Source organism: Microtus oregoni, unplaced genomic scaffold (assembly GCF_018167655.1).
Source record: "Microtus oregoni isolate MIOR12 unplaced genomic scaffold, Mior012 000032F_ref0000030, whole genome shotgun sequence".
Taxonomy (NCBI): domain Eukaryota; kingdom Metazoa; phylum Chordata; class Mammalia; order Rodentia; family Cricetidae; genus Microtus; species Microtus oregoni.
Window position 1 is genome coordinate 24,521,840 of NW_024543091.1, and position 20,045 is coordinate 24,541,884.

The 20,045-nt window shown below is 48.8% G+C and overlaps 1 protein-coding gene across 1 annotated transcript in view; it reads right to left on the reverse strand.

Annotated features, from left to right (window-relative positions):
• The window catches only part of Itga11 (integrin subunit alpha 11), a 101,102-nt gene that overhangs the window by 67,453 nt on the left and 13,604 nt on the right, over positions 1-20,045 (reverse strand). The window contains exon 2 of the mRNA XM_041679723.1: positions 13,031-13,142. Within this exon, the coding sequence (XP_041535657.1) occupies positions 13,031-13,142 (112 nt within the window). The remainder of the gene's footprint in view (positions 1-13,030; positions 13,143-20,045) is intronic.

The following is a 20,045-nucleotide window of genomic DNA, read 5'->3' on the forward strand; positions in this document are numbered from 1 at the left end:
ATCCAATACAAATAGCCATTTAAATGGTTACTGTAATATATTATTTAGAGATTAATGATAAGAAAGTAAACTGGACATGCTCAGTACAGATGCATTTTTATAGAATATGTCCAACCTATAATGTCTTGGAATCTGTGGATTCAGAACTCACAGACACGAAGGGCCAAGGGTACCAGACATAAAATCGTAGGAATCTGCTTTGGAGATGGTGCGGGTTTCGGTCTGACTTTATTTACTCCCTCCTGTGAGACGCCCCCATGGCTTCTCTTGCACTGGACTTAGGAAGGATGTAGGGAGTCACAGAATGGATGGTGTTGGCTTTGGAGAAGGGGTTGGGCGAGGAGGCTGCAGGCCACTGTGCAGGGGTGGGGAGAGAGGGCAGAGGATGGGAAGAGGCGGCCCAAGAAGATGCTGAGTTGGCAGTTCTCCCTGACTTCCCTGAACTGGTCAAATTCAGTTTATTTTTCTTTCTTGGGGATTAGTAACCAGGAGGCTTTCTTTCAGCATTTCCACTCCCATGACTGTGTGTCTTCTTACTCATAAAACATACTGTTTGACCTGCTGCCTTTCGGAGCTCAGAACTAGAGTATTCTCTGGCTGTAAAGCGTGCCCTGGGCTCCAGCCTTGCTGCTGTCTCTGTGTGTGAGGCGTTACCTGGGCTATCGCTCACACACTCTCCAAGTCCTGACACTTTCCTGTGTTGATTTGGAATTAAAACCATAAATAAATAGAAGGAGAGCAGAGAAGGAAATGATGTGGGAGCCTTAAGGAGCCTTGAGAACTGCTTCTAACATCTGGTTGCCTCTCACATCTGCACACTGCTCCCGAGTTTGCACTGGGTTCTGAGGCTGGCAGTCTCCCTCCCACCTCTCCATGGTTCCTCTTAGGCTGTTCTGTGCCATTTGGGGGCATAAGCTGCTCCCAGCCCCATCAGTGAGGACAAATGCCTGGCTTTCTACTCCCCTCTGTGAGCCTCCCACAGCCCCTCTCGCCTCGCCTGCCTGCCGTGCCAGGGCCTGCCCAGTGGCTTGGCCTGGGGCCTAAGACAGCATTTCCCTAGAATATGATTTCCCCCTTCTCTCTGGCCCTCATGCAGCGGGTGTCATCCTACCCACCGGCTTTGCGTTTGTCGTGATTTATTCTCTAACCAGAATGAGTCAGGGTGTGGATTTTTTATTTGTTCCAAGGAAAATTTGTATAGGGCAGTGGGGTTGGGAGCCTGCTCTGGGGGCCTGAACTGGGAACAAAGCAGAGCATGTTCCTCGGTGACTTCTACAGCAATGAGGGCCAAGGCTGCTCCAGGCCTGTCACCAAGGGAGGGGCCAGAATAAAAATCTGTCATTTCACCCAAGCAGCCATTCAAGTGCCTTTTCCTTGAGGTTTCTCTTCCTCCAGGGAAGGACTGTGACCAACACTCCATGTCATCTCCTCCTCCTTCCTCGTAAGGATGCTCTGGGGTTTGTAGCCCTGGGCCCTTTGATTGGATGAAGAGACTGTGGTACAGAAAACAGCTGTGATGTGTTCAGATCTCATGACTTGGGAAGGGCCGAGCTGGGAAGGCACAGCACTTCACATGGCCTGAGCTGTCCTTGAACTTGCTGTGTAGCCACGAATGATCTTTTGATCCTTCTGCCTTCACTTCCTGAGGGCAGGGATTACAGGAGTGAGCCATCATGCCAGGTTTATGCTGCTCTGGGACTTGAACCCAGGACCTTGTACATGCTGGGCAAACACTCTTATCAGTTGAGCTTGCATCCCCAGCCTTGTTGCGTGATTCGGAGATTAGATTTTGCCAGCGGTGAGGCAGGTGTCCTCAGCTGTTCACCTTTAGTGAGCCCCTGAATGTAGATGTGGAGAACCCTAGGGCAATATGAGCTTACTGGTAAAGGGAGGCCGATGCAGAGCACCCCAGGAAAGAGCCAGTGCCTTGTTCTGGATGCACACCAATAAGGACATCTTGTGATCTGGGATCCAGCATGGTAAGTGACCTGACTTAGCTCCTCTCACCTAGGTGCTCATTAGTCCAGGTAGAGCAGTCATAGCAGGTAGACAGACGCTGCCCCGAGCTGGCACTGAGATGAGTTTCAGCCCTGGCTCTCCCACTCCTTGCCGTGGGACTTGCTTTAGTTACCATTCTACCTCCGTACCTTAGCTTCCTCATCTGTGACATAAGGGGGTTAGGAGAACCTCTCAGGCCACCCTCCCTGTAAGGTGGACCTGGCACGGGGCACAGCAGCCCTGAAGGTCCTACCCAGGTACTGAGTGGCCCATCTGGGCCTCCTGGGGCTGCTTCCAGCCCTGGACCACCCCATCCCACCTCTGCCTCTGAACGGCGTTCCATGGAAGGCTTCGGCAATGGTAGTCCTCCTTTCAGGACAAGGAGTTCCCGTTCTGCCTGGCGTCTCCATAGCACAGACGCCATTCCTGATAGGACTCTGGGGAGAGACTAGGGTGTATTCTACTTCAAATAGGGCACTGGGCAGAGACCAGGGTACAGTCTGCTTTTTCCCTGTCACTGTGATAAACACTCTGACCTAAAGCAACTTGGTGGGCAAAGGATTTATTTGGCTTTAGCTTCCAGGTCCCAATCCTTTACTGAGGGGAGTTAGGGCAGACACTTAAAACAGGGACTTGAGGTAGGATCCATGGAGGGATACTGCTTACCAGCTCACTTGTCTGCCTTGCTCAGCTGGTTTTCTTCTACGGCCCAGGATCACATGCCTGGGAGTGGCACTGCTCACAGCGGTAGGAGCACTCCTGAATCAGCCCTTGAGACAGCGTCCCATTGATGTGCCCACAAGCAAATCAGACCTAGGCACTTCTTCAGTTGAGGCTCCCTCCTCCGAGGTGACTCTAGGCTGTGTCGATTTTGTTTAGATTTATTATATATTTTTATTATATATTTTGTTTAGATATATTATAATATATATATATATATATAGGCTTCATGTATTTATATATGAGGCTGCATGAGCTTATGTGCACCATATACATGCATGTGCCAGTGGAGGCTAGAGGTGGCAGATTTCTTGGAACTGGAGTTACAGTTGGTTGTGAGCTGCCTGATGTGTGTGCTGGGAACCTGGTCCTCTGCAAAAATAGGAAGCGTTTTTAACCACTGAGCCATTTCTACAGCCCTGGCTGTGCCAAGTTGACCAGAAAAACTAAGCAGAAGAGATTAGTGACCTGTGCCAGACATGAGTGTTCCAGACCTCGTCATGCCAAGACCGCCATGTGATGCCATGCTCCTGGTGGAGGTGATAGCGAGAATCTACACCTCACCATGGGGAGTATTTGCTTCCTAACTTTGCCGGTGTCTGGGTCCCTCTCCTCCCTTCTCAATCCACCTGTGGACACACAGTCACACGACAATTGAAGCCTCTAGGCACATAGCCCAGTTAAATGGTTGCCATAGCACACTGATCAGAAGGGAAAGTGAGGAAGAAGACAGGGAGGAGAAGGAGGAGGGGAGGAGAGTGGAAAGAAGATGTTTTGACATCAAAATCCCACCTTTACTATCGCCTCGGATTCCTCTGCCATCCTTCCCTGCCATGTTGGAAACTGATTCCTTCACATGACCCCAGACCCTTCTGGGCATCCCTGTCTCTGCCCTTGTGAGCTGGAATCTGTGTTCTGTGAGCATGCCTGTCTCTTCCTAGCTGGCCTTGGCCCCTGTTCTTCTGTACACAGGTATGCACCTTTCTTAGTACAGGAGTCCCCAGCCCTGGCTCTCACAAAGCCAGAAGTGAGCTGGGGATAGACAAGACAGCAGAGGACTGAAAGGCTTGGGCTCCATTCAGTGGAACTGCTTCTGGTGTATTCCTTTGGGCCTAGGCAAAACCCTGCTTGTAGAGTTCTGGGCTCCAGGCACATTGTAATATTTACAATGTCCTTTCTTAGAGTCTCAGTTGACTCTCCTGTAAAATGGGGACAAGCTTATTTCACTTTCAGGTAGCCTGGTTCTCTAAACCTGCACTGTGCATGACTGTTAACCTTGTCTGTTAACCTAATGAGATTCAGAGTCACAATGGAAACAAATCTCTTGATGTGTCTATGAGAATGCTTCCAGAAAGTTTTGCCTGAGGAGGAAAGCCCCACACTGAATGTGGGTGGTACCGTTCCATGGGCCGGTGGCTCAGACTGAATAAGAAGTATAAGGCGAACTGAGCACCAATGTTTGTCTCTCTCTGTCTACTCCCTGACTGCAGATGGCATGTGACCAGCTCTCTGTCTATTCCCCGACTGGCATGTGACCAGCGCTGCCTCAACATTCTGTCACCAAACCTTCCGTGCTGTGATGGACTCCCCCTCTGACTGGGAGCCAGAATAAGCCCTTCCTTCCTCCATTGCCCTGCAGGCATTTTGTCTTGACACTGAAGTTGAAACTAATACACACACCAGGCAGTTTACCATGGCCCGGTGTCATCAGAGTCCACATAGCCCCACGAGTGTCTCCTGGAACTGCTATTCTGCCTTGCAGAGAGCTGATGTTTCTCCAGCCAGGGGCCGAGCTTCAAGAACGAACCAGAACCTTATGGGGCCCAGCTCCCTTTCTTCCCAGCACCAGGAGGTTTCCTGCTCCAGAGGATGCAGGCAGGGGCTTCTGCAGGCCGTCCCTGGAGCATGGGGACATCAAATGGGCTTAATCATCACTTCAATGTAAACGCGCTCAAGGCATGTGGATTGAATTTCTCTGAAAATACACAAGGGGCAGAGAACACTCAGTCCTGGAGGAATTTGTTTTCTCTTTCCTTTTTGTGTGTCTGTGAATGTTGTTATTGTTGCTGAGACTGGAGCATGTCAGAAACGGTTCAAGATGCCTACAGCATCCCTGGATGCTCGGCAGAGCCCACTGAGGGTTCTGAATTGGGCATGGTGGGCAGAAGGTGAAGGACTAAGAATAAAACCCACTAGCTGCCCCACCAGGCCTGTTCCCCCGTCCTCTTACTGATGTCCCACAGGCTTCGGCATGATGGCCAGGGCCCCCCTGTGGGTTCCTGCGGTAGATGGCAGTGGACCAGTTCTTCTTTGAGATACTCTGGGTCTGGGAGTGATACTTTCCCGTCTGGTGGTGCCTTCTTGTTTTATATTCCTGATGTGGTGTAGTTGGTGACTCTCTGCTGGAGACTCCTGGGGAGCAATTTGAGTAGGGCAGATCTCCTGGGTCTGACCCAGGAGACGTAGCCTGCAGGTGTGAGCTCTGCCCAGGGCTGGGTGCACAGAAGCCCCTCAGCCCTCAGCCACTGCCTTGCTTTCAGGTTTCCCTGCCTCCAGCTGCAAGCCACTCACCTGTCACTTCCTGCTTTGCTGATTATAAAACCCATGTACACGGAGAGTGCTCTTTAACCTTGCCTAACTCTCTCAGAGTCGGGGAAGGGTCTGGTCTCTTTTGACATTTGAGTAAATAGAGGTTCAGAAAGGTGGGGTCTTCCAAGGTCTGTCTCCAAGTGACAGAGATCCGTGCTCCAAATCCTCTCTCTTGTCCCTCCTTTGAGGCACCTGCTGGCATCTAGCCACATCAACAGTTGCCACAGAGGCCATGCAGAATGATCAGCCAGTGAGACTGGCATCAGCCTTTTACCCCCAGGTCAGCACCCACGGCTCCTCTCTGGGACTGAAACTCCCAGAAAGCTGCTGGCGGAAAAGCGGGGTGAGCGCAAGAAGCCGAGAAGCGATGTGAGGTTTGGAATCGTCATGGGAACACATCTCTGGGCATGTCTAGAAGAGATTATCTAGCTTAGGCAAAACCCACCTTAAATGTGGGTGGCAGCATTCCATAGGCTGCCCCACCAACCTCGCTTTAAAAGCAGAAAGAGAGAGAGCTGCAGTCTAGTAAGATGTGGTGGACCAGCCGCCTCTGCGCCCATGCCTCCCCTGCATGCTGGACTGTGCCTGCAAGCCTCGAGCCAAAAGAAATGCTCTAGTCCTTCTTTAAGTTGCTTTTCTCAGGCGGTTTTTATCACAGTAGGAAGACAAGTAACCAATACGGGGAATAATCAAACGTGATAATGAATAAGGTTCCTGTCACTGGGGATAGGACCCCCTGAAACAGGCAGTGCAGCTCCGGGAGTCCCCAAGGCTGCTCCCTCTCTCTGCTTCTCTCAGTCTATAGTGACCTTAGTAAGCTCAGGTCTAGGGACTCCAATGGGTGTGGCCCTGCCCATTCACCTGAGGCATTAGCTCCTTCCCACAAGGCTCTGGGCCATGCTCAGATCAGCAAAAGAACCTAAGAATTCAAGATGGTGACCTCCCCAGACCCATCTCCTTTTCAAAGGCCTCCCAGAGACCCTGGCCAAGGCTCCCTGCTTTTAAAATCTGACTGAATTTCTGTCTTGAGCAAGGTGCTGTGCCATCTCTCAGGTTGCAAGGATGAGACACTGGTGTTTCATGAGAGGTTCCCTTGTTACCCTGGAAGCGATATGTCAGAGGGAAGGCCTAGGGATGGAAAGGCCATTCCAGGACAGGAAAAGACCAGTGAGCCCTCATGGAGAAACGGAGAAAGTGACCCCACAAAGACGGCCATAAACGCTAGCAGGTCCTCTTTTGTCTTGTTTTCTAAAATCTTTGAGTCATGGCCTCCTCAGTGGGTCTGAGACTTACTCCTGGGTGAAACCATGCTTGTAGCATTCCAGGACTGCAGAGCCTGTGAGCTTAGTAACAGATGTCTAACAAATACTGGTCAAAATAAGTTCTGTCTTGAAAAAGTCCAATCAACCTAATTCTTTTTTTGAGGCATGTTTTATGTGCCCCAGCCTGGCCTCATTGTGTTCCCAAGGACGAACTTGAACTTCTGATCCTCCTGCCTCCACCTCTTGATATTTAGGTGTGTGCCACTATATACTGTTTATGCAATGCTAGGGTTTGAACCCAGGGCCTTGTGCTTTACCAACTGAGCTACATCCACCCCCTCAACCTAATCCTCTGTGTGTGTGTGTGTGTGTGTGTGTGTGTGTGTGTGTGTGTGTGTGATATTGCGAGTGTACAAAGGCATCTATAGGTGTACACGCATGTGGTGAGTGTGTGTGTTTGTGTGTGCATGTAGAGACCAGAAGTTGATGTGTAGTACTTACCCCTATACCCCTATCAGTTTTCACCTTATCCTTTTTTTTTTTTTTTGATTTTTCGAGACAGGGTTTCTCCGTAGCTTTTGGTTCCTGTCCTGGAACTAGCTCTTGTAGACCAGGCTGGCCTCGAACTCACAGAGATCCGCCTGCCTCTGCCTCCCGAGTGCTGGGATTAAAGGCGTGCGCCACCACCGCCCGGCTATCCTATTTTTTTGTTGTTTGTTTCTTGAGACAGGTTTTCTCTGTGTAGCTTTGGTGCCTGTCCTGGAACTTACTCTGTAGACCAGGCTGACCTCAAACTCACAGAGATCCGCCTGCCTCTGCCTCCCGAGTGTTTGGATTAAAGGCATGCGCCACCACAGCCTGGTTCATCTTATCTTTTTGAGACAACTGTCTCCCTGAGCCTGGAGTCACTGACTGGTGACTGGGCAAGACTGACTGACCAATGAGCTCCAGGGATCCCCCTGTCTCCACCTCCTCAGCACTAGGATTACAGGCATTTGCCACCATGCCCAGATTTTTATGTGGGTGCAGGGGTCATATCAAACCCCCCTTTTTGGTCTCTTATACCTTGTAAAGAATATGCATACTGAGCAGCTGGAGAGATAGCTCAGTGGTTAAGAATGCTTACTGCCCTTCTAGAGGATATGAGTTTGGTCCCTAGCATACATACCAGGTGACTCTCGGCTCCCTGCAAACCCAGCTCCAAGGGGATCTAACACTCTGCCTATCATGGACACACACACACACACGTACCATTAAAATGATAAAGATAAATTAAAAAAAAGAATGCACACACTGGGGCTAGGATTATAGCTCAGTTGTGTAGTGTTTGCTTAGAATCATGAATCCTTAGCATTACAGAAATAAATCTCGAGGAAAAGAATATGGGTGGCCTGCATCCTATGTAGCCAGTGGAGAGAAGCTTACGTCTCCGACTTTGAGCACCTAATGAATGCCAGTCATTCTGCCCCTGACTCCACAAAGAATTATGACCCTGCTTGAGAAAAAAAAAAATGCTATGAAAAGGAAATACAGACTTCTGTGGGGACAGCTAATCTAGGGAAAGGAAGGTCACAGATGGCTTCTCTGGGGAAATGAAGATTGCACAGAACAGCGTGAAGGAGGCTTTTGATTTCAGCTGTGAACTACTAGGAACATGGACAAACACATATGGAAACAGCATATAATTATGTGAAGATAACGAAGAGCCACAGAATGGTAGTTAAACGAGGAAGGAGATAGGAATACTGACAGTTTAAAGGCCTTGTGGAATTTATAGCTATGCAAAGGCAAAAACCTATGACAAAAATGGCACAAGGGCCGGTTGTGGTGGCGCACGCCGGTAGGATTTGCTGAAGGAGGCAGAGGCAGGAGGATCACGAGTTCGAGGCCAGCCTGGGCTACACATTGCCGGGGCTGGAGAGATGGCTCAGAGGTTAAGAGCACTGATTGCTCCTCCAGAGGTCCTGAGTTCAATTCCCAGCAACCACATGGTGGCTCACAGCCATCTATAATGAAATCTGGTGCCTTCTTCTGGCCTGCTGGCATACATGGAAGAAATGTTGTATTCATAATAAATAAATAAAATCTAAAAAAAATTTAAAAAAATGGCACAAGGGACAAGATAGATGGCTGGAATCAATATTATTTAGGCAATGGTAAAAGCATTAATTTAAGATAGATCTTGGACCAGCAAGATGGCTCAGTAGGTAAAGGTGCTTGCTGCTAAGTCTGATGTCCCAAGTTCCATCCATGAAACCCACATGGCAGAAGGAGAGAACTGACTCCCAATTAAAATCATATCTAGTTATATAATTATGATATAAAATGTTAAGATATAACATAAGATATACCAGATGCCTTAGGTGACCTCTGACCTTCATATGCATGCCTTAGTGCCTCCTCCCAAATAAGTAAATAAATGTAATTTAAAAAATAGACCATAGTCTATTTTAAAATCAAGAATGCACATTTTAGTCTTTAGCTTGAACCACGAAAGTAAACAAAAGAAGGTATGTGTAAGCTAGGGGAGTAGCTCAGTGGTGGAGTGGCTTCCCAGCACACTTGACACCCTAGACCAAGTTTCCAGAGCTAGAAACAACAGGACAATATATAACAGAAACAATAAAAAGCAGAAAAGAAAAAGAAGGCCATGAGACAAACAGGCATATTAATAATTTGAAGAGACTATGTTATTAACTCAACTATGTTATCATAGTTAAGGTCCAATTCAAAGGCAAAGCTCATCAGGATTATCCAAATAAAAGGCAAGGCTTATCAGAATGGATTAAAAACTCAGGAGTCATTTAGAGGCGAAATGATTTAAATATGAGGACATGGAGCTGAACACATGGCTCAGTAGTTAAGAGCATGTGCTGATCTTGCAGAGGACCTGAGTTCAGTTCCCAGAATCCACACTGGATGCCTCACAGCTGTCTGTAACTCCAGTTGCAGGGGACCTAATGCCCTCTCCTGACCTCTGCAGGAAATTGTGCTCATGTGTATATACCTACACAGACATAATTAAAGATAAAAAACAACTCTTCAAAAAAAAAAAAGGTAAGGCTGCAGAATGGCTGAAAGTAAGGACATGAGAAAGAACACACAGGAATTTACTAAAAGATAGCTATTGTGCCGGACAATTATATGTGCATATACCTATGTATATATGCAATACAATCACAATATAAAATATTAAGATATAACATATGATATATCAGGTACCACAGTCATCTTTAACTGTCGATTTGGCACAGTCTAGGATCCCCTGAGAAGGAAGTCTCCACAGAGGGATTGATAGATCACACTGACTGGCCAGTAGGCATATCTTGTTATCCCATGATTTCTGCTGTAGACCTTAACAGAGGTGATACTGGTTGGAGGTGATGCTGTGTGGAATAAAAAGCCATCCTACCTCCTGGTTCCTGTCCTGACTTTCCTTGACATAGTCAATACACTCCTCTCCAGGTTGCTTTTGGTTAGAGTGTTTTATCATGGCAACAGAGTGGAAACAGTATCCTAGGCTGTAATGCTAAATTGGTCCACCTAATAGCAATTTATATACCTAATCAACATTTTCAAGATATACAAAGTAAAGCTGACAGAACTAAATGGTAATTCCCAATAATCTCTGGAGACTTTAATACATACATCTCAGAAACTGATAGAATAAGCAGACCAAAAGACTCCCCCACCACCCCAAAACCCACCAGACTAAAAACAGCGAAGTTGTAGACATTTGAACACCACAGCCATGCTAATATAACTGACATGCAGAAAAAGACCCAGTAAAAAACATAACATACTGATTGAGTGACATGAGAATTTACTAAAATAGGACAATATCTTGATTTATACAAGGTGAGGCTGGAGAGGTGGTTCAACAGTTAAGAGCACTGGCTGTTCTCCCAGAGGACCTGGGTTCAATTCGCAGCACACACAAGACAGTTCATAGTTATCTATAACTCCAGTTCCAGGGCATCTGGCACCTTCACACAGGCATGCATGCAGATAGAACACCAATGCAATGAAATAAAATAAATAAATCTTAAAAACAAACCCTCCAATTCAATCCTTATAAAACTCCAATAAGTTGATACACCTATATATAGCAGGGCACATTGTGACAAGGGATGACAGCATTAACTGCCATTGAGAAGCATAAAAATGAGGACATACCATAGAACTTAAAGACTCTGAAAATAGAAACAGGAGGGCAATGGTTGATATTCTGTTAGTAAAACTTGAATGAAAAGGAGGGATTTCTGGAGAAATGCTATCAATACTACCACGAGCAACTGGAAAGCTGCATGGAATAAAAAGCCATCCTACCTTCTGGTTCCTGTCCTGACTTTATCTTCAGGAAGTTGGATCTCAGCTGAAAATCTGACCATAGCAACATGCAGAAAGTGAGACTTCAGAGCACTCAGTCCTGAATGGGATGTCCTCATCAAGCCCTTCTCCCAAGCCGGGGTGCCCCCCCCCTCCCCCCGCGCAGAGGTTCACGCCACACAGAGTCAGAAAAGGGGAAGAAGCAGATTCAAAGTCCCATCTCTAAGGAGTTATTTACACTTGATACTGGTCGGGAAAGGGAAAATGGGTTTTCTCCAATGGAGTATCTCTGGTTTATTAGCCATACTCCAGGGTAGGCTCCATGGCCAGGAGCAGCTGGCCAATACAAAACAAATTTTGTGGGTTTTGTGTGTGTGCTTTGGCATTTTTTGTCTTATTGGCTTTTTGTTTATTTTGATTTTTTTGAGAGGTGTGTGTGTATGAGAGGAGAGAGGGAGAGAGAGAATGAAAGTTGGGTGGGTAGGAAGGTGGAGAGGGTCTGGGAGGAGTTGGGGGAGGGGAAACATCACTAAAATACATTATATGATTTTTTTTTCAGAAAGTGTATCCACAAATAAACCCCAAATGTCGCCCGAGAGGACTCCTGAGGGTCTGTGGAGCAGAACTGAGAATAGCTTTCAGCGTATATCTGGAGCCTGAATAACGGAGATGCCATGTAATATATGCTAGTCAATATAGACAAGAAAGTAAACAAGACGAGCTACTTCATGAGCAAAACAGAAACAAACTTCCTAAACATAGAGCTGGAAAGTCTTGTAGTGAGCAAATTAAGTGTTAGCCCAACAGTGCAAGGTTGAATTCAAATTACAAAAAAAAGAGAAAAATAGAAAGAAAGAAAGAAAGAAAGAAAGGAAGGAAGGAAGGAAAAGACAAGGGCCAAAACAAGAAATCCCAAGTTAAACAACCTCAATCCATCACAATACTCAATATAATTCAATCAGTCACAATACTAATACACACACACACACACACACACACACACACACACACGACAAAAGACTTGACCAGAAACTTCATTAAGTACAATGTCAGAATGTCCACCCACTTTATGAACAGTTGTTCAATACTGTTAGTAAACAGAGAAAAGCGAACCCAGTCTCCAATGAATCAGCACTATGTGCAGCCGGAATGCCTAAAAATTAAAGGATATTGTCCCATGGTAGTGAGGATGTGGGATGACTGGGACTCTCTTACTTCACTAGAGAGATTAAATAGCAAAGCACTTTGGGAAAAAATGCAATGCTTGGCAGATCCTCCTCACGCCAATCATGTACCTGCCCTACTCAGGCAGAAGTTCCACTGAACAGAGCAGGGTGGGGGGGGGGGGCAGAGCAGGGTGGGAGGGCAGAGCACCTGTGGCCAGCATTCGCTGGGAAGGCTCTGAGAATGTGGAGAAGTGCTAAGCCCTTGTCTACCTGCTGAAAACCTGCCAGGGAGAAAAGCCCAGTTGAACTGTGCAGGTATGTGGGAATGTCTTTGGGGGAGATGGGAATGTCCTAACCCTGACTTGTGGGGATGGTCATGAAACCTAGCAAACTTACTAAAATCACTATTGATTTATACACTTGGCATGATTAGATCAAATGATGGAAGAAGCTGTTTCATAGTAAAGTTATCTAAAACTTAGAGGTTGAAGCTTCCCTCTTCATTGCCCCACCTGGTGGTCCTGGGCTATTGCTGGCTTTCTCTCCATTCCCACTCACAGCCTCGTTGTGCCCCCACCGCAACTACCTCTGCCCCTCATGAGCAATCTCACACCCACTCCCAGACACCCCAGCCACTCTCGGGTACGGTTTCACGGTTGAGACACCGAGTTCTGAGAATGCATTACCAGTGAGTAGCTCCTAGTCCTGCTCCCTTTGGCCATTGAACCTGGGAAAGGGGTTTGGCCTCTCTTCATTTCACATATGAGACAAAGAAGAGCCCATGACATTGGATGTTCAAGGTCTCAGAGGCAGAGCCTACCAGATTTTGACCTGCTGGGATGGAGAGTCAATTTCCAGGAATCAGGAAGCCCAGGAGAACCAGTCTGGGCAGCTGGCAGGCCAGAGGTAGGAAGGAGGGCGCAGAATATGAACAGCCCTGGTTAGGGGGTCTCAGGGCCCACTCACCACTTCTTGCCACTGATGTCATGCTGCTGGACTGTGTAGCCAAAGAAGGCAGAACTGGGACCAGCGATGACCCGGGGATTCCTGGTATCCATGTTAAAGGTGTCTGTGAATCCTGAATGAGAGGAGAAAAGAGAAATGGTGAGACTGGGGGGTGCAGGCTGCCTGGGGCTGTGTCTGGGCCTTCTGGCTGCTCTTCTGCCTCAGAGAGGCTGGACTGTGAGGCGGGCAGGTGGGTGACCTTGTCTTTCAGAAGCCCCTGTGTGAGATGATTGGGAGGATCCACAGTCTGATGGTATAGGAGTGGCAAGGTAGGAGGCAAAGACCCTACTTTGGGAAGATATAGTTTGAACAGAGGACCGTCTCTCTTTCGGTGCAGGTGCCCCTGTGCCTGGAGTCAAGGTCTTGCTTATGCACAGTGGTGGAGCAGTAGAGATCAGGGTGCTAGCAACAGCTATTACTTTTACACCAAGCACCTAGATCTCACATCAGCCCTGTGAGACGGAAGTCTTGCACTTCTGTGAGGTTAATCTGGGAATTCACTCAGCAGGTGAGCTGGGAAGGAGATTAAAGAGTTTAGGAAGCTGGGGCAGGATCACCCTCTATAGAATTCAGATGGAGGGCTCAGGAATGAGAAGGCTCTTTGCACAGATGGGGGGGGGGTCTCTCTCTTGACTTCAGGTCAGAGCACAGTGTCTGTCATGGAGTTCAGTCTAGAACTGGCCGGACCTCCATCTTACCCTTACCCAGTCTCCCAGGGGAAGAGAGTACTAAAGCCTGGTCATAGAAAAGAGACATTCAAGTTCCCAGAATCCAGTTACTGCATGCATCAACCCAAACTAAGCAGAGGGTGGATTTCCTAAAGGAGAGGAGCCTGTCCCTCTGACCTTGGCTCTCACCAATCTCTGGTTTTTCTGAAATCCGTGGCTTTCTTTCTCTGGTGATGATGTGGGGGTGGGTATAACCCTCCTCAGGGATTATTGATCTCAGATACAAACAAAAAAAGAAGTTGTTTTTGATGAGAATTATCAGGCTGACTGCAGAGATGCCAGGAGGCTGGCTGGGCCATGTGCCACTCTTCCGCCCCAAGCTGGTGACAGAGGGGAATTCACAGTTCCTTGACGGCTCTCACTCTGTGACTGATGGCAGCCCTGCCCTGTCTTGTGTTCTTACTTGGCTTTGAAAATGACCAGTTGGTCCCAAGAGATCAGAGTCGCAGCCTTGAACATCAGTGGGAGATCAGTACTCAAACTCAGCTGGTGACGGCTCACGTGGAACCAAGGCTTCCCATCAGGACTGAGGGACGTGGCCTAATGTGACCTTGGCTACTGTCAACTCAGTGCTTCATGATAGCTTATGGCATGCATGTTGAGTGTTCACACTGTGAGGGACACTCAACTGTTCTCACAACACCCCCCCCCCAACTTTCCCAAAAAGCTTCCTAGAGATCTTAGGAGAGAGCAACCAAAATCTCCTAAATCTCCTATGAGAGCCAAGGGATTGGCTCAGATGGTAAAGTGCTTGCTGCACAAGGCTCAGCAGCAGAGGCTGATGCTGACAAGAAGGGCAAGGAGCAGTCCCACTCCTTGTGGTGGATCTAAGCCACTTCTGCAGAACGCAGGATTCTTGGAAAGCACTCTCTGGGCCCTTCTTATGGGTTTAAGACCCTTGTTACAAGTGAGCTAAGTAGGCACAGAGAGGGTGAGATTTCCCCAAAGTTGCCAGCCTTTCTTCATGCCCCTTTTAATTTTGTATGTATGTAAGTTTGTATGCATGTATGTATGTCAGTGCATGCATATATTTAGGTATGAGTGCCTGTGGGGGTCATGTGTTGTTTCTCAGTTGCCTTTACCTTTGGTTTGAGGGAGAGTCTCTCACTGACTCGAAGCTTCACCAGGGAGGCTAGGGCAGCTAGCCAGTGAGCTCCGTGTACCAGCCTGTTTCTACCTCCCATCTCACTATTTCTGGGATTACAAACACACACCACCACACCTGGCTTCTTACATGGCTTCTGGGGAATCAAACTCAGGTCCTCACACTTGTGAGGCAAATGCTGAGCCAACTCTCCTACTTAATCTCTGCCACTTCTTCAGTGTGACTTTCTCTACAGATCTTCACTTTAGAAAAATGTCTGCTTGGTGTCTATTCTGGGGGGTAGGAGTGCTTGCCTGGATGAGACACAAAGTCGTCAGGGTTCTCAGTCATGCTGAGTGGGCCAACAGACTTGTTTGTAAGTCAGTGGAGTCTGAAGCGATGCCAGGGGAAGTGAGGGTAGGGTGGGGCAACCTGAGTTCTAATCTCGGCGTTGTCATCATTTGGCTGTGTGTCCGTCGAGAATATGTCTGCTTCTCTGGGACCCAGGTTGCATGGCATGAGAGGCTTCAGTACCACATCATAGGCACTCACCCACACATGTGAGAGGCTTCAATCCCTCATCGTAGGTACTCATCCACACACGTGAGTGGTTCTCTGGGGGCACGTGCATGCGCATGCACACACACACACACACACACACACACACACACACACACACAGCTGACTTCCAGTTGTCAGCACACAAGCATCTGCCTTGAATCTCTGCAAACAACTGGGACTTGGAGACCAGGCGGCAGAAAGAATGCGAACTCATCTGAGTGTTGGCCAAACACATCTGGGAGGGGAAATCTCCAGGCAAGAGTGATAATATTTTACATTCCCAAGCCAAGGGGAGAAATTAGGAAAACCATCAGCTCATATTCTGCATTATTCCGGCTTGGCGCTCCCTCTGCTTGTTTGCGCCGTAGAGACTTGGCAACAGGCTGGAGGAGCTTCTGGACACATCAGACATCAGAAAGATGGAGGCTTTGGTGGCTGACCAGGGAACGTGGTCATCCTTCTGTGTAAAACCTAGCTTCACCCCCAGACTTGGGTGGTACCACTAAAACCTCAATGAGTTCTGGAGCAAGAGAGCATGCATGGCACCACTGTGAACTGATTGCCAACTGGAAAGAATCTAGAATCACCTTGGAGACAAATCTCTGGATATAAGGAATTATCATAGTTATGAGACTTGAGGTAGGAAGATCCACTCTAAACGTGGGACACCATGTAACCAGCTAGGGGAAGCTCCTGCCACCATGCTGGGACTGTACCCTCACACTGTGAGCTAAGATAAACCCTCCCTTTCTCAAGCTGCTTTTCTTGAGTAATTTGATGCAGCAATAAGTCACTATTTCACAGTCCCCACCAGAACGCTTAGCATTTTAAAGCTGCCCACGATGAGCCCTCGGGACACGGCTGTGTGGTGCTGGAGTGGCTGAGGAATCCCTTCTCTGGCATCTCCTTGGGATGTGAGCACCTAGAGAGGGTAGGGTGGGACACAGGGATGACTGGAGAGCAAGTGCCAAGGTCAAAGGCTCAGGGGTGGACTGTGAAACAGCTCATTACAGGGCAGCAAGAAGAGTGTGTGGGTACAGGATGGGTCCTTCTTAAGAGCTGACGCTATGGTAAGACCCAGGCTGGTTGTTAGGATACCTGGTCTCTTCCCTGCTCCGCTGCTCACTGGCTGTGTGGTCTTGAACAAGGTCTGGGCGCCAGAACCCGTCAGGCTAGCCATTGCCAGTCCCGATGTCCTGAGTGTGTGCGCTCCTGTCACCAGTTCCTAGCTCCTCATCAGAGATTAGGAGCCTTCAGACCAGCCCTGGAGCACTCCATGGACTGGCTTTCCTCCAGAAGTCTCCAGGGGTGTTCCTTTCCTCCCTGCTAGCACAAATGTCCCCCAGCTTTAGGGTTCCTGTGAAGGTGAACTGCACCCCCACCTCTCTGAGGACTCAGCACCTAGCTTGGCCTGACTGCTGATAGTCAGGGGGTACAATGGAGTCAGGTAGGGAGGGTGACGGCTTTGCAGCAGCAGGCCCAGTTTTACCACAGGCCTTCTGCTCTATAGAGTAAACTCTCCTACACTTTGGTCTTCTCAGGAGAGAGACTTGAGCCCTTGCTTAGGCTGGTACCATGCTCTACTAGGAAGTGGGCTGCGTGCGCATGTGTGAGCACAGTCAAGGGATTGGAACAAGATGGGGGCATGCTACACAGAGGAAGAAATGGCTTCTTCCATTAACTTCTGGAAAGGGGTGGGTCTTAAGGGAGGCCGGTGTCTGGGTGGGTGTTGGGGGTGGTCAGAGTAGAGAGGAAGAGGGGGTTAAGCCTGCAGGGGGTGGGGGGAGGAGGCTTCCTTGGAAAGGCGGTGCCTCTCTACACCTTGTGTGAGCGCACCCCTGGCTCTAGAGGAGTCTCACAGGGACATTATCTCATTTGGGGAACAGCAGGTCCCCCAGGCCACACCCTCTGCTGCCTCTGGCAGCCAGCTGCTCTGAGCAAGCCAGAAGGCAGGAAGAGCAAAGCCTGGTCCCTGGAAGGCTGAGGCCTCAGTGGCATCTCCCCTGGCTTTCTATGGACCTGTCTCTGTATGTGATCCAATGTGGTAAAGACACGCCAGGTGTCTGAACATTCCCTCGTGGGGATAATGAGAGGGCTGGGCATCCTGGCTCCAGAGGAGAGGGCCCGCTTTGCGAGTCCAGAAGACTCTGACAGGCTCCGGAAGGAGTGAAGAGCTAGCACAACTTGAGGGCCTCACCTGGCCCATTCACTTCAGGAAGTTTCTGAGAAGGGTCACAAGGGGGTTCCTTTCCTGTCGTCCCCCCAAGCCCAGTGACCCCAGCCCTCTGCCGATGAGACCTCCCACCTTGAGCCAGGTCTGCTATGGCTAGCCTATCTCTCTCCTTCCTCAGTTTCCCATCTGAGCACAGGTTCAATTCCAGTCTGCCCATCTTCTTGGGGCTGCAGCGTGTGCTAGCTCAGCTGTTTGCTATAGTTAGTAAGAGCTCCATCAGCTTTCCAGAGCGCTTACAGAGCTTCACGGGCGGGAGGGTGGGGGGACACTTCCTGAATGGGAACCAGCCAGGTGGGAGCTGGGCAGCCCGTGTGGTATCCGTGTGGTACTGAGGTACCTTCACCTGGACCATGGAGGACAGGCATTTGCAGCCCAGGTGGCCCACCCCCTGAAGTAGAGGTGCAGGGAGAAGCACCCAGAGAGGCAACCGAGAGGACGGAGGAAGCGCCAGGAAGAATCATGGTGGCCCTTTCCATTTGGGGCAAATCAGGAGTCTGCCAAAGTGCTAGTTAAGCAGATGTCAAACCCATAGAGAACAGGCCTGGAAACTGAACACAGCACACAGCACACTGGAGTTGGCTGTAATTATCATAGTTTTCCCTCCCAGCCACAGAGAACTGCCCTATGCCTGCAGAGGACACACGGATGACTTCCTTCAGGAGTAAGAGCCATAGCAGGATGAAGGCCAGTGCATCTTCCTCTCTTAATGTCATTTCTCCTCTTCCCTAGGTAGGGAAATTGATCCCAACAGAACTCCATCTCCAAGCCTTCAAGAGCATCTTGGTAACTCCAGGCTATTCTCCCACACACAGTTTGAGTGGTTTAAAACAAAACAAAACGAAGCGTCCTATTGGATCTAGAACTTTCTTGTTTAAAACCTCCTGGAGCTCCCACCCTACTGACCACACACACACACACACACACACACACACACACACACACGTCACTGCATCCCTCCTGAATCATAATCTTTATCACTTACTGCCCTCCAGGCAGAGTCCTGAGTCCTTCCTTAGGACGCTCACACTCCATCTCCTTCCACCTTCTCTGAGAGCTCTCTCTGTCTCCGTCTTTCTCCGTGTGGTACATGTGTGTGCTTGAGTGTGTATAAAGGCTAGGGGACAGCCTTAGTGTCCTTCCTCAGGATGTTGTACACCTCATTTTCTGAGACAGGGTCTCACTAACTTAGAGCTCACCAAGTAGGCTTGGCCGCTGGCAGGCGAGCCCTGGGAATCCACTTGCCACTGACTCTCCAGAACTGGGGTTACACGTGTGTACTCCCACCACTGATTTTTTCACATGGGTTGTAGAAATCAAACTGAAGCCTTCATAGTCATGAGGTAACATTTCACTAACTGAGCTCCCCTCCTCCCTCCCCCACCCAAACAAGCACTTCACTAACTGAGCCATGCTCCTAGCAAGCCCTTCACTAACTGAGCCTTGCTCCTTGCAAGCACTTCACTAACTGAGCCACCCCCAGTCCTTGTCTATAAGATATTTACTCAGCTGGTGGCTCCTTCTCAGTGTTGTGGTTAAATGGCAAGTCTCTGAGATTGTTTGACCATCTTATGAAGAACCCATTTTCCTCCCTCACGGAATCTTCTTTACCTCCTTCATAGTCAAAACTAATTGCAGGTGGTTTAAGTCACACAAGGGGAATGGACCAGTATGCACCAGAGCCTTCTCACACAAGAGTTGACAGTATTTAAATTCAAAATGATCAGGGTGGGAAGATTTACACCAGGTAATTGGCAGAATAAGGATCCTCTCCACTCCAGGGCTGGGGAGATGGCTCAATCTGTAGAGCATTTGTGCCATAAGCCTGAGTACCTGAGTTCAGACCCACAAAACTCATGTAAAAGGCCAGGTACGTGCTGCTCACCTGCTGTTATGCAAGGCAGAGGCAGGAGGATCCCTGCAAGCTTGTAGGATAGCTAGTTGGTTCCAGACAACAAGAGACTCTGTCTCAAACAAGGTGGAGGGTGCCTGAGAGTGACATTCAAGGTTGTCCTCCACATGACTCCACACCTGTGCCATGCGTGTAGACACACCCCATGGACTCCCACATCACACACACACACACACACACACACACACACACACACACACACGGATCTCTCCACTTCATCCCTAAAGACAAATCCATTGATAGACATTTCACAGCACAGCACTGGGAGGGATTTTGTCTTTTCTTCCATATCCTTACCACCTAGGACAATGCTTAACACACCACAGGTGACCATGGTGCATTCGTGAAAGACAGACAGAAAGAACACTAGCCTGCAATAGAGGTTAAAGGGATTATGAGAGCCGTAGGTTCAGGGAATAGAGAGGCTTAGAGTGGTGAATTTGGCCCCAGAAGTCTTAGCT